This window comes from Trachurus trachurus, assembly GCF_905171665.1.
Source record: "Trachurus trachurus genome assembly, chromosome: 23".
NCBI lineage: Eukaryota > Metazoa > Chordata > Actinopteri > Carangiformes > Carangidae > Trachurus > Trachurus trachurus.
Genome location: NC_139912.1, coordinates 24,200,026 through 24,215,620, shown reverse-complemented (window position 1 = coordinate 24,215,620; position 15,595 = coordinate 24,200,026). Strand labels below are relative to the sequence as shown.

Below are 15,595 nucleotides of genomic sequence, written 5' to 3'. Positions count from 1 at the left end.
GAGATTGAATTGATGGATTTGAGTTTTGAATGACAGAGCAGAAGACTTCTTCTGGGATGAAGGTAATGGTTTTTGAGATTTTTAAGTACTGATGATTGATGTATAAAAGTGACAGAGAAGTAGCCTTTCTGTAAATAATGCTATTTTTTTTCTTTGTGTACAATGTGTCAGCGTATGTGTGATAATGGAGTCTGACTGTTTGCCAGTGTTACTCTCTTTGTACCAAGTGCTGGATTTAAACGTCCCGTTTTAAGCCTCTTTATCCAAATCAGGGCCTCTGTTCCTGACATGTCATTACTAGCAGATCAAACTGCCTTCATCCTCAAGAGCCATGTCTGTAACCACTGCTGTTTAGTGGAAAATGACCAGTTGATGGATTTGGCTTATCCAGTACTTCCATTCAATGTCTTTTCTTCTTTTTTCTTTTTTTGCCTGTACTGAAACCAAATCTGATTTTCTAATGATGTCCAACAGGCAAAGGCACGTAGAAGTGGTTTGTATGCACGTCATTTGTCAGCTGGACCCCATTTTAGAATAAGCTGTTACACAAATAGTGACAACACTGTTTAGTGTTGTATACTTTTCTCAAAGGTCCAGTTCAGTTCAGTTCATCTTATCCATCATGACAGGAATTTAACTGACAACTTCAGCTGATTCTGGAGGGAATTGGTTTAGATGCATTTCGATACCTTTTAAGATGTGCTCATTTTTGAAGCACACCCAGCCGCATAGAAGATATTTTTAGCTCCTTTAACGACAAAACTTGAGAGGGCGTCTCAACTGTGTGCGTTGATACACAGGGCTACACACGAATGACACTAAGGAAAGAAGCTTCTCAAGTTTCAAGAAATTTAAAGCAGCTATAACCAGTATTTCTTTTTTTATAATGACATTTAAATGTCACACTATGACAATGTGGAAGACGTCTTGATGAACCTACAGAGAATTAGCAGCTCTCCTTGGCTTTACAGAACTTAATAGCGAGCAGGCCGTCATTAATGCTAAAGCTTTAACATCCCATAATTCACTATATGCTCAGCACTCAGCTAGCTGTTTTATATATTGTTGCAGAACAAAGCGTGAACTATTTATTGTTTTTGGCCCCTAGGGGGCACAAGCGCTTTGAAATGAATAATGTGGCTTTGCATTTGTGTGGTGTCATGTCTGAAGTCTGTTTTTAGCTGCTGGCTGTTTGGTATTTCTCATTAGTTTGTGACGAACTTTGCTATTTGATGGTGATCAGTAGTTGGCTTTCTGTAAACAGACTGAAGCACATAGTGATTGTCCAAGATGCTAAAAGGCTCTGTAGACTACAGAGCAGCAATAATTCTCCACAGGTTTATCAAAAAGCTGCGACTTCTTTTCACATTACATGGTGCCATTGGATTTTGTTAATGTAAAAAAAATACAAATACATGCAGCTTAAAGAAAGTTCTCCTAGTGGGACATTTCAGTCACAGCCTGCGTTCAGTCATAGATCAGGTGTAGTTCAAGTGAAACATAGGCCAGTTCAGAGTGAAGCTACTTTAGACTAGACCATCACATGAAAATAAAAATATACTATGTGCTGAAAGTAAAAGTCAGAAACATGCCACACTTGCTTTGATCATGATAAATGCTGTGTACTTGACCCAGTTTGTGGTAGAGTACACTTCAAGTCATTATTTGTTTCACAGGGGGTGATTCTTATCCATTTAGTTTTTTTTTTTATTTATTCGTTTTTAGTGTTTATGTTGTTTAGCTGTAAATGTATGAGTGTAAATATTCTATTGCTGTAACGATCAAGGAAATGGGATCACTGAATGTGTTTTCTAAGACAATAATGTTCCCACTGAGCCTCTGTGTATCACTGATATCCTCATGCAATCGTGCTCAACTCTCCACTGTAAGAAAGCAACTTAAAGCACATTTTCCTGCCACATCACATGACACCTTTAGACAAACCTGTACAGGAAAAACATCATTGTAGTTGAAGGTATAGTACAACTCATGTTAAAACACTTTCACTTTATTTATTTTAAAGTAAAACATTTCAGAAATAAAGTGCACAGCCACATGTAAAGAAAACAGTTGTCTCTTAATTTCACTTCTCGATTTCATTCATTAAAAATATGGACTTCAGAGATATTGTCTGTAACATCAATGAGCTTGTTCCACCTGTCGTTTTATGTTTGTACCTGCTTGTGAGTCTGAACGTTCAGGAGTGATTTTCCTTGTTGCCGTTGATGTTGAAATCCTCACCACTGGAGACGCTGCCATCACTGGCGTTATCGTTAATGCTACATCCGGTGCCATTTGTAGCGTTGTCAGAGCTGCTCAGTGTGTGTTCTGGCATCGTGCCCGTCACAGCTACTTTTAGAACCGTCAGCCAGCGCTGTTTCAGGTCCAAGCTGTCGCAGGAGAAGGTGTGGGTGGTTTTGGACTGACCGAGACAGAAACATGGGGGACCGTCCTGAGGGGAGTCCTCCACGCTGCAGCCCGTCAGAGCTATAGAGGACAGAGGCTTCACACCCTGGAGACAGACAGGGTGAAGGAAAGGGAGAGGAGGTGGTGAGTGCAAAAGTTGAAGCTGGTGAATTAACATTTTGGTAACTTTATTTGACGCCTATCTCTATAACACATTATAATGCTGTTATAGCACTGTATAACTATCGTTATAAACACTCATAAATGATCATAATGCTTTATAACAATAATCATAACACACTATAAAGCATTTTATCATGACTTATAAGGTCAGGTATTATAATACGTTATAATTGTTAGTAACTCACTGACAATGCCCACATTAATAATGCATTATTAATACAGTTATGTGTTATAATTGGCTTATAAACGTATATAACTATCATTATAAACACTCATAAATCATCATAAGGCTTTATAACAATAAGCATAACACATTATAGAGCAGTATAACTCTATTATAATACTTGACCTTATAATAAACCATTCTAAAATAATTCTCTATGTGTTATGCTTATTGTTATAAAGTCTTATGACAATTTATAAGTGTTTATAATGACAGTTATACACGTTTATAAGCAAATTATAAACACATTATAACTATATTTATAATGCAATATTGATGTGGTCACTGTCAGCGAGTTACTAACAATTATAACGTATTATAATACCTGACCATACAAGTCATGATAAAATGCTTTATAGTGTGTTATTATTGCATTATGATCATTTCTGAGTGTTTATAACTATAGTTATACAGTGCTATAACTGCATTATAACTCATAACTATGGTTATGATGCGTTATAGAGATAGGCGTCAAATAAAGTGTTACCACTGCTATCACGTTGTCCATGTGTTGCTGCTGTCTCACCCCTGGTGACAAACAGCAGTCGGTTGCTGATGTATTAATGTAAGAGGAGAAACTATGAAAGCACATACTTCCATTTGATGACAGTGACAATCCAAAAAGTATTATGACCTTCAGTTGCCAGATCCCAATCAAGCAGCATCCTCCAGAGCCAATTTGTCCCTCAATGACAATGGCACAGGGGTTTAATTCTCATAACATATCATTTATATTTTATTAAAGCTTAAGGTTACACAAAATTGAGGGTGTACCACTTACAGTAGATGCCACGATGGTAATAGTGTAGTAGTGTAGATAAAAGTTTCACCCTAAGCTTCAACATCACTCTTAGGAAAACCTATTATTCCCGTCATAGAGACCACATCCACCTTCCATTTATTCTAATTCACCCTGGGGAGGATTTCTTCTCACGTGTTGGCCCTAAAGGAAACTCTATATTGTCCTTTATATATAGCCCTTGACCTTTTATTTGAGAATCTATTTGTGCTGTTGGTTGCACAACAGCTCCTCACTATTTCGGCTGTAGAGTTTCCTTTTTTCCACTCGAGTGTAAGACGGAAGCTGCTGACTGTTGTTGCCACAATCACTCCTACAGAGACGTATGTGAAACATCTGTGTATGACAACACTACACGCATACCCACACTTCTACCCACAAACAGAGACGATTGCGTGAGATTGTTGTTGCTCATGGTAAGTTTCCTAAATACATTCAACAACAATGTATCAGGCATTTTCCTCTGGGAGGCCTACATGTACCTGTGGAGCAGCATACAGGGAGAGAACGGGCGGCTCGGTCTGTGTGATGACACACCACACCCGCTGGCAGCTTTTGGAGTTATCACCATACTGCAGGAATCCACTCATTATGATGTCACTAGGTAGGACTCCAGATGTGTCACGCTGAGAGACAAGACACAAGAAAAGACAACGGCAAAGTCTTATTATCGTTATGTTGCCTTTTATAATCCTGAAATGAGATTTCCCAACTGAACATAAGATACAACAATTATTTTTGTGGCAGCTTTTTAAAAAGTGTGTTTACTGTAAATGTCTAGTCAATATGAATATAATGGGAAAAAACTACTTATGACACATCCACATAGAGAGTGTTAAAGGGACAATGAGGAGTTTCTCCATCGGCAGAACGAAAAATTCCGCGACAATAAAAAAGTCTCATATTAATGTGGATGAATCTACATTACCCACACTTGTTAATGGGCCCATTTTCGATAAATATATCGTCTCTATGGTTATTTCGTTATTATTAGTGGTGGTGGAAATGCTGGTCGAGCCGACCAGCGTTTCTTTACTTTCGGTTTCGTGGCGAGTCATGAGAATAACGCCGCCGAATCGCCGTTTATGGTGGGAACTACGACGGTATGTGATCGTCTTCCAACCTCTGACTTTAATTCTTGATGAATGAAAACATGAGTCTGTCTTGCGCCGGTCAAAGAATTTCACGGTGCGCGGAGGCTCATAAATGTAGTGTGAAAACACTTTGCTTTTCCAAAACTCCTTGTTGTCCCTTTAACTTAGAAGTACAATGGGGTATTTGTTTGAAAGCTGAACTTCAACAGCTTACCTCCAGTGTTCTTCTCTTTCTGCCGTCCACCCTTCCCCCCCTCTGTCCAGTCAGGATGAAGTAACAGGTTTTACACACTTTGTTCAGCTTGTTGCCGTCGTACTCTAGAGCCACTTTGTTGTCGGAGCATTTCCAACACACCACCTGGGGAGCAGAGAAGCCAAACCACCACCACTGCTGGATTGGCCTTAGTAATTCAAAACGCCACACGTTTTGCTCATATTACCAAAGACGTAGACCACTCACGCAGCCACAGGCTCTGCAGTGATGTCTTCTTCTGGTCAGTGCGTTGAAAGGCTCCTGACATTTCATACACTCGGTCACTTGGTTGTCTCTGATCCAGCGAGGGGCTCGTCGCCCAAGTTCCTTGGTCTGTAAAATATGGACACATCACAGCTGGGACATTTTAAAATCCTAAAGCATTTTCTGGACAGATTATAGACAAAGACAAACCTCTTCTAATTATATTTCCCCCAAATGGATATTATAAAACTTACTGGTTCTTCTACAATGAGCTCCTTTGAAGCCAATTTGAAGGTTTTATTTTTCTTCTGAAACACATCAATAGCTCCCTGAATCACCTGGATAAAGGACAGATGAGACTTGCTTTAGAATAAAAATAGAGAACTTTCCTGTAACCATTTATATGGTATTTAATGTGAAGCACCAAACACTGAATAAAACTACCATGGTACCTTAATCCACTCATCTCGATCTTGTTCAGAGCTTAGAAAGAAAAGAAGACAGCAAAGCAAGTTTAAGTGGAAGGACTTGCAGTCACAAGCAATAGTCATAAAATGAAAATATCAACTAAATACAAACTATTACTAGAGTGTATTCAGATTATGTACCACTGCCAAGGCTGCACAGTCCTCCGAGTTTGTTATTCAATGATATAAAATGGACTTTATTGAACTGGATCATAATATACATAGAAAAAATCATGAAATACATGTACCAGACTTAATTTCACTTGAAGTGCAGTAATTCCATAGAAACCAGAAAAAATGTCCCTTTAAAAAATCCATTTAAAAAGTTCCTGGATCTGCACCAAAACCAAAATCCAATGTTCAATATTTAATACAAATCTATTGTAATTATTTCTAATATTATACCAACAACCAGACAAACCCAGCCTTGGCAGAGGAAAAAAAAAAGAAGAAAAAAAAGAAAATCATGTGTCACTGTGTGGACATATGCAAACACACCTGGCCTGCAGCTCCAGAGTCCTCTCCTTACCAGAGACCTGGAAGGTGTGTGGGTGGTCCTCGTTGGTGGTCTGCTGCACCTGCATGCCATCCACTCCGATTCTGCACCGAACTGTAAAACGCTGCCCAACGAGGCTAAACTTCGTAATGCAGCACAGAAGAAAGTTGTTGAACTGTGAAGGAAATAGTTATAAATCCAAAGTCACAAAGTTAATGTCTATAAACAAGCGGCCGTTCTCCATATAAGACTGTCTTTTAGAGAAAAAAAGAACATTACAAGAATACATTATGGACCACTGTCTCAATAAAAATGTTAGATTATAATGAAGCATTCTCACCAGGAACAGGTGTCTCTCCATGGCAGATGTGTTCCTGGCAGCAAGCTTGAGCAGGCGTCCTTCCCTGAGCAGCTCATTGGTCGGATTGACCACCTCCTCTTCTCCAATCATCTCGTAGATCTCCAGCAGCCTCTTCAGGCTCTCCTACAGGCAAAGAAAAAACTGTGAAAAACACTGAATCACAGTTGTATGACAATTACTATTCCCACAATTGGCAACAAGTGTCACAACATTTGAAAACTACATTATTTCAAACAGTGATTAATGATGTGGTATATTATACTAACAGCTTTGTGGATGGCAGTGTTTGAATGGGTGGCTGCCATGGAGATAGTCTGCAGGGACTCTGGGAAGGAGACAAAGGAGGAGTGTTATACTGCTCAACACGGACACAATGAGCTCTAAGAGACAGACAGAGAGGAAGTGTGCATGAGGAAGAGCTGCTAGAGTATTACTTACTTTGAGCCGATTCATAGTCGGGGTTATCCTGAGGCAGTTTCTGTAGATAATCCCTGAGCAACATTTCATAACGTGGAACCCTCTGAACCGGCTCCAACATGTGGTGTTGTAGGCTCAGGCTGCCGCACACCTCCTGACTCTACAAACAGGTTAATACACACATGACCCTCACACCTCTACACTTTCAGCCATGTAGGAATCGGTTTTTAATGTTTAAAGGGATAGTTCACCCAAAATTCAAATTTCACTCATTATCTACTCACCCTCATGTCGACTAAGAGCTGTGAGAATTTCCTCTCTGTCCTCTGTCCCTTCTCTGAGTTACGGGGGGGTCCACGCAGCAGTATTTGTCCATATAATGGTTGTCAATGGATTCCAACTTTCTTCGTCCAAAAAGACACACCAGAAAACATCCAAATACCTCCATGCTGCTCGTCTGTAATGTCCCTCTTGTATTGAAGCCTCGACATGAGAAATTGTTCCGCCGGTCAGTGCAAATCACGCGAGATTTGCACTGACACAGGAAGAGCAGTGAACCGAGACACTGGGAGCTTCCGCTACAAACAAGCTTAAAATATAGACTTATTTAATTTTTTTTCGGAACAATTTCTCATGTCGGGGCTTCAATACAAGAGGGACATTACAGACGAGCAGTATGGAGGTATTTGGATGTTTTTTGGTGTGTCTTTTTGGACGAAGAAAGTTGGTATCCATTGACAACCATTATATGGACAAATACTGCTGCGCGGACCCCCCTGTAACTCAGAGAGGGAACGGAGGACTCTGAAAATTCTCACAGCTCTTAGTTGACATGAGGGTGAGTAGATAATGAGTGAAATTTGAATTTTGGGTGAACTATCCCTTTAACCTGCTGAATGTCTCACTTCTATGTCCTGGATGATGTTTCTGAAGGCAGAGGAGCGCTCGGTCCAGGTCCTCACCAGCTCGGCGGCGTGGTCGAAGTTCCTGACGTAGTCGGCGTACATCCTCAGGAAGGGTGCGTGTTGCAGCAGGACGCCGCCCAGGCCCGGCCTCTCACACCTAGACTTAGTGGAGGTGGGAAGGTGAAAGCTGTGAGGGTTTGCTCAGACTGACTGTGAGCCTGTCCCAATAGGCACACTAGATCACACTTACACACTTGGCGTGCGCGTTCATGGGCTTAGTGTCAGTGCGCAAGTGTGTCCCATTTCTCCAACGACCGAAAGTGCAGCGCGCTTGATTTGCACTTTACCCACACTTAAAGGGATAGTTCAACATTTTGGCAAATTGGCCCATTGCCATAATCGCTATAGTCATAGCAGTAGGTTCGTTACCTTTATTTGTCGGTGTAAGCTATTTTTAGAACGGAGGAGCGGAGCGGCAGGCTGTTCAGAGCTACACTATCGAGGCTAATGGAATTTCTTGGTTTCCCTCATCAAACTCATCAAATACAAAATCCCAAAACTCCAAAACGCTTTCGTGGACAAGTTGTGACCTGCACAATCACCACGCTATGAGATAATAACGGAAAGTTACGAAACGGAGCCGTTTTCGAGGTAAATACAGAGTCTGTTTGCTGAAAAACTGTCCCTGAACGCAACGCGCATCAGCGGTTTTGCATGAATTTACCTCTAAAACAACTCTGTCTCGTAACGTTCTATTATTATCTCATAGCGTGGTGATTGTGCAGCTCACAACTTGTCCACGAAAGCGTTTTGGAGTTTTGGGATTTTGTATTTGATGAGTTTGATGAGGGAAACCAAGAAATTCCATTAGCCTCCATAGTGTAGCTCTGAACAGCCTGCCGCTCCGCTCCTCCGTTCTAAAAATAGCTTACACCGACAAATAAAGGTAACGAACCTACTGCTATGACTATAGGGATTATGGCAATGGGCCAATTTGCCAAAATGTTGAACTATCCCTTTAAAGTAAGACCGCATCCGAGCGGTATTTGGCCAAGTATAAATCCCACAATGCACCACGGTGAAGTCCGCCGTCACCGGGAGCCACAAGCCACGTTTAGGAAATGCGATTGAATTAATTTCAATACAATGAAATTAACTTTCTATCTCATAATTCTGACTTTTTAATGTCATATTTTATATTAATTATGCTCTGTTCATGTTTTTATTTTATTTTTTTCGTTTTTCTTGTTTGTTTTATTTACTTACGGAGTTGGGCTTACACATTTCTGATTTGAATCTTGCGCATAGAGACACTTTTGGAGTAGATGAGACTGTGATCCAGCAGCACTTGATCCAAACTGTTGCTGTGCTGTGCTGTGCTGTGCTGTGTGTCATAGTTGTGCTACTGTGCGCAATGGCACAGGCTGCACTTGTCAAGTATGTCCCGATTGCTTTTAAATCTCCCCCCACGCACTTGGCCACTTAATCCATGCTTGAACACTATATGCAAATATACGTTCTGCCGGCAAAACGTCACCAAAGTGTGGTAACCAAGCGCACTGAGCCAAGTGTGGAGAAATGGGACAGGCCCAGACAGTGTTGCGCTAGAGTTGGTGACACAAACACCCACCAGTGACTGATGCACGTTTCCAGGTCAGGTAGCAGGAACTTGCTGTGGAAGGAGTAGATGGAGGAAATGTTGGAGAAGATGTTTCTTATCACCTCTGGAGGGAACGAACCCCGGGCTGCCTCTTCTGTTAGGCGTGAGCAGAACACCTGAGTTGGAGTCAAAGCCAGGGAATTGCTCGTTATAGTTGTTCAGTTGTAGATGCTCTACACAAGAAATGCTTCAGCTGCAAGATCAGATCAGAAGTTTAGCATCAAGAGAACTGAGGAAGCCACAAACAGATCACCACACTAACCTGGTCCAACAAGTGGAGGCGAGCTACGTAGGCCCTCTCCGTCTGCAGGAGTTCATTGGCAATATTATACAGCTTTCTCTCTTTGTTCTCAACATCTTTTGGGCTGCTTCCTCCTCTTTCCTTCTTCACGTCCTCCTCATTTCGTTCACCTACAGACTCCTCGTGAATCCTTCCATCTTCTGTAGAAGCCTCGGTGCACTGGCAGGAAAACTGCTTTCGTTCCCCGTCCGCATTTATTCCGTTCTCGTTTCCTGCTGGCCATTCTTTGTCCTGCACCAAGCCATTTTGTCCCGACGCCCACTCTCTGCCATTACTCAGCTGATGGGTTTCATTTGTGGTATAACTGAGTCTTTGGTTAACGGGTACTTTGATGGTGATGGCAGGACCGGTGCAGTTAGGCGACTGGAGAGGTTTCAGTGGTGAGCGTTCAACTTTTTCAGTGGAAATCCTGTAGAAATAAAGTGTCTTCATGACTGAATACACCACAATTCAATTGTACATGCTACATGAAGATGTTTAGGTAGCTGAGGTGCAGAAATAGACCGAAATAAAAGTCCTACCTGTTTTCATCCAAGTAAACGACCAAGTCAGGCACACTCAAAGATTTCCTCGTCCTCTTCTCTTGTCCCTCCATCTTGATGCTTGGGATTTTGTGCAGTCCTAGCCAGGATTTAGAATTCCGGGCGGGGCTGTAGCTCCCCTTTCTCCCCAGTACAGGGCTAGGAGTCCGCAGTTTCCCAGAGAGAGGGCTATGGATGCTTGGGAACAACTTAGCAGGACTGTGCCCTCCGTCCCTCAACGGGCTACAGTTCTGAATGCTGCCTTTGCCAGGACTTGGAGATCCTAAAACTGGACTTCCTGCAAGATATGGCATCCCCTGAACATGTCTGCCAGGGCTGATATGCATTCTGGATACTTCATTTACAAAAAAACTGCCACTTCCTCTCACAGGACTGGGAGAGCTTTGACAATTCTGCACCGGGCTGACATGGGAAATAAAAAGTCCACTGGTTCTCCTGTTGGGGCTCTGGTCTTCCTCCGTCTTCCTCTTTCCTGTGGTGGGATTGTAGGTTTGAACTTGTCCTGCACTCACGGGGGGCTGGAGCAGAGCTGGTTTCGGAGGCGCTAGAGAAGAGAAAAAGAGTGTGATTGGTTTTAACAAGAACACAATGAGTGAGGTTGAGCAGTGATAAGAATAAGACAGAATTATTTACACTTCTTATCATGGGTGCTTCATGTGACATGCAGAGGCTACTGGACACCACCCTACCTTCTGGTTTCAAAGGAGATCTCTTACCTGCTGTGCTTGATCTGCTGTCCTCCATGGAATCTGATTCTAATCCACAGACCCTGTCACAAGCATGGGGACAGCTGTGCAAGCCACACACTCCGCCGCTCACTATAGTAAGAGAAATATTACTGTGTGATTTTTTTTTTTTAACCCAAACTGCATGGCATGTTTTCTGTATACAACACGTCTTCCACTCCAATTAAAGGTAGTAGCATTTTTTTTTGAAGTGGGGTTGTATGATCTACAAATAGCCCCTAAGTACTTTAATTGCAGTAGAAGACTCTCTGCACTCCGTTAGCAACGCCAGCCCATAGCCCTGCCCAGAGATTTACAACAGACCCAAAGAAACGTCCTATTTTCGCAGCCTAAAAGAGGTTTTACCTGAAAAAAAAAACACACAGTTCCATTGTTCGCTATAATATAATTTTTTCCAGCCCTTCAAAGTGCAGGAAAAACGCAGTTTTTATTTGGACCTAACCAACTCACGTATCCCTCCGCCCAGGGGTAGCGCCCGCCGATCAGCAGTTAGGTCCAAATAAAAATTGCGCTTTTCCTGCACTTTGAGGGGCTGGAAAAAGTTATATTGTAGCAAACAATGGAACTGTGTATTTTTTTTCCAGGTAAAACCTCTTTTAGGCCGTGAAAATAGACCATTTCTTTGGGTCTGTTCACAACACTGTATGTTGTAAATCTCTGGGCAGGGCTATGGGCTGGCGTTGCTAACGGGAGGAGTGCAGAGAGTCTTCTACTGCAATTAAAGTACTTAGGGGCTATTTGTAGATCAAACAACCTCACTTTAAAAAAAATGCTACTATCCCTTTAATCATCGGCATTCAGTTCTGGTTGAAACACAATATTTTACAAATTTACAGTAAGGGTTTAGGAAGTGAAAATTAAGTTTAGGTAAATTTCACAAAAAACTGTCCTTTTTCCAGGGATTGAGAAATGTATTAACATTCAGCTTTTCTGCAACAATTGGAATTAAGAGAAGCCTTAAAAGTTGCGTGCCACAGCTTTTGTTGATGAAGCCATCCGTCTGTGTAAAGGCAGTGATGAAATAAACTGTTACTACATCCACTGACTCATTTTGCGAACAATACTGTACTAAAGGAAGTACAATAGTCCCCAATACTGCTTTCAGATCAGTGAGAAGACGGACGGGTTGGTCAGAGGTTTGTCCTACAGCGAGGTACTGAGCCGACATTTAACAGAACCAGCCGGTGGATTTGCATGATGGAAGACCTGACATAGACATACACCCCATGGAGCTGGTTTGCAATAAATGAGCAGAAAGTGAAAACAACAACAACAACAAAAACTACAAGTAGGAACTTATACTCATGGGAACTTCAGCGAAAGTGTTAGATTGAACTTTCTGAACAATGTTTCATTTCCACTCCAGTGTTCAGCTTTTGAACAATATGTTTCTAGTTTATGATTTAATGTTCCTTTCTTGCATTTATTCGCACCATTAGAATGTGTAAAAACACCAACACCATGGGATTTGAGATTCAAATTTAGAAGTCTTGATCCTTCAAGCCTTCAATACATCACCATATTTTAGTGTCATTAAAGTCCAGGTAACTTGTTTCCCATCACAACACATTGCGTAGACGTTACCCTCACACCATATCCAGCCATTTTACCTCATTTTGCATTAAAAAAATGTTGGATTGAAATCGAATATCTCAACTCACTACGCTCTCATTGCACATACGCACAGCATCACAAAAGTTTATTCCCGTTTCATTACTCTACAGAACCAGTGTATTGACATCCTCATCACACAACAGCAATGTACAAGTTATGTAACTAATTGTTTTCTTACCTGCTGCTTATTTCCCCACTTAACTCTTATCCGTTACTTGTAGAAAGTAAAGCTCTTCAGTTCACTCCTAGCTTTGCTGAAGTGTGACAGATTTGTTGGTCATGTGGACAGGGCTAATGCCTATGAACAGCGCAACACTTCTGCTTTCTCACTTCTGTTTTTTCCTCACACACTAACCTCTGCCAGTCTGACAAGTTATGTCAGCAGCTGAGAAACAACATCCATTCTTGTCTGTACCTGTCTATACTCTCTCTATACTATTACTAGTAGTGATCACTGACCTAATTGTGCAGCACAAAACAGTTAAAGACAATTCCCAAACGAAAGGTGTATGCTGTAACCATACTCGGAAACTAGCCGTTGGCTAACACTGGCACTTTTACATTTTATTATGTCCATTAATGTGCATTGTCCTCCTTAGATAAAAAAATAAAAAAAAATACTACAGCCTTTTCTTTCTTTAAAACAGCTTTCTCAATCATTAAGCTTTTGTCATTTGAGTTTATCTTTCTTTCTTTTTTGAATGGACAGCCATGAGAGTGGTATTGTTTTTCTCATCTGGTTTCCAATAAGCACTATGCAAATCAACTCCTACACTCAAGTTTTCAAATGCATTTATCTCCAAGTTTTAACCAGAACATTGCAACAATGTCAATGCTATTTTCCTTTTTAAAATGAACACTATATCCTATTTGTTTCTGCCAGTGTGACCATGGCAACAGGTCTCAAACTTAGCCAAAGAATAATTTGCAGCATATAGGTCGGAGCAATGAACAGGACTGTTGAGTCCTGCATCCAACAGTACCATTGGAGAGCACATACTTCTCAAATCTAGACAGATAGTTTGGCCTCAGTGAGGGAACAGAAAGGCTTTGTGTACATGTGTGTATATTTGTATGTGTGCGGGTGTGTGTGTGTGTGTGGGGGGGGGGGGGGGGGGGCGGGGGGGTTATGTTTGACAAATGCTGGTCTAAAGACACACAGGCAAAGTCCAGGCTGAATCAGGGGAAAGAGATTTTAGAGTAAGAGTAAATCCTACAAGCTAAGAGGCTAACAGGTGCCAACTGTGCCTAACAAAGTTCAAGTATGTGTGTGCACACAAATACACACCAAGTGCTGTGCATACAAAAGCGTTCTGTTCACAAGCTGACATGGATACTCAGCTAAAAATGAGAGACAAACACAACAGGGAGTGTTAGTGTTAGTCACCCTCTTAGAGAATGCTTTACATTTATCCATTATTCTCAGTGACTGTGCAAATGTTTGTTTTCCATTACTGATAGATAGGATAAGGCAAGAACCGTAGAGTCAAGCAAACACCTTTCTACGCATGTTCAACATTATACCCTTACCTCACCTGTCCTCTATCTGCATCATAAACAAAGAAAAAAACATTGCACCCTTAATGGTGGATGGACTGGCATATTGAACTACAACTACCCCACCCAGCCCTCTCCGCTCTGTAAATTCTCATCTTCTGGTTATTCCCTCAGTCAATAAAAAATCATTTGGTTGTAGGGCCTTCTCCTACTGTGCACCCTACTTATGGAATAGTCTCCCACTACATATCAAACAATCCACTTCCACCGTAACTTTTACAACACTTCTTAAGAAGCACCTTCTTACACAATGTTTTGGCAAAATTTGAGTGTCCTATCTATCTCCCTGTGCGTTCTTTGCTCGTTCTTTCTCCTGTCCTCCACATAGGCTATGTTCGCCTATTTGGCCTGTATTTTTTCTGATCATTTATTGTAAACTGTTGTGTAAAGTGACTTGCTATTTCTATTATTGTAATTAATTTTGTAAAGTGTACCGAGACCATGTTGCACCATGGTGATTTTACACTTTAAATAAACTAAACTAAACTAAGTTTAAGATAGGGCCTATTTAATTAACTGCCAACTGCACTGGGACTGGGACCACCTTTATACTTTCACTTAGGATATACACACACATTTAGGCCTCTTCATTATTATCATAATTATATATCACTATTTGCAAACACATACAACATAGGCCAACTAGGCTATGCTGATTTGGGTTAGATTCAAATCCTGCTATTTCTGGTTAGTAATGGAAGATACGCAACACAACACAATTTATAGACTGGTTAAAGATATAGGCTACTTATGGTCAGAACAGTGTTACTCTCACACTCCAGCTAAGGGAAAGGCAGCCCACCTGTTTGTGAGGCTTGGCAGTCCACCGCATCACTCTGGACCTTCCGCCTGACCGCCACTCGCCTGAACTCCTCCGCCTCCCGGCTGCTGCAGTTGACGTTCACACTGTACGTCTTCTTGTGGTCAAACATGGTTTCAAAGTAACCGCAGTAGCTGCAACTTCAGTCCCAAAGACACACACAGGATTCTGCTGCCCACTGCTTCACGTGCACAATCACCACTGCTAATCTGTGCACAGCTGTTTGATAAGCACCGCCCCTGATTAAAGCCAACACGCGCCCCCTTAACAGCCGACACACACTCTCCTCTTACACAACGCCCCATGTTAAAAACACACTCAAATGAACGCATGCCTTACGCTGGAAGAATTATGTTGCTCATGACTGACCTTCTGTACGAAGTTTCATTTTGCCATAATTTTAGAAGATCTTGGCAAATCAAATATCAAAACTCACTCAAATTAGTTTTGAGAAGTGCTACTGTATTGAGGAAATAGAGAAAAAATTACAATTAGAGCCAAAACTTTTCTATAAGACATGAGCATTATGTCCCAGTGGTTATACATG

General features: G+C 41.4%; 1 protein-coding gene across 1 annotated transcript; it reads right to left on the bottom strand.

Moving 5' to 3' along the window:
• Positions 1 to 1,583: 1,583 nt before the first annotated feature.
• Positions 1,584 to 15,213, bottom strand: LOC311006880 (FYVE, RhoGEF and PH domain-containing protein 4-like). The gene is made up of 16 exons (XM_083999887.1): positions 15,031 to 15,213; positions 11,028 to 11,129; positions 10,291 to 10,855; positions 9,731 to 10,178; positions 9,439 to 9,584; positions 7,809 to 7,965; positions 6,925 to 7,063; positions 6,753 to 6,811; positions 6,466 to 6,609; positions 6,128 to 6,300; positions 5,615 to 5,645; positions 5,417 to 5,500; positions 5,166 to 5,291; positions 4,920 to 5,063; positions 4,094 to 4,237; positions 1,584 to 2,512 (listed from the first exon to the last, which is right to left on the bottom strand). Exons 1-16 carry the CDS (start codon positions 15,158 to 15,160, stop codon positions 2,198 to 2,200), a joined length of 2,907 nt encoding a protein of 968 aa, XP_083856013.1. The 5' UTR covers positions 15,161 to 15,213; the 3' UTR covers positions 1,584 to 2,197.
• Between the last annotated feature and the right edge of the window lie 382 nt (positions 15,214 to 15,595).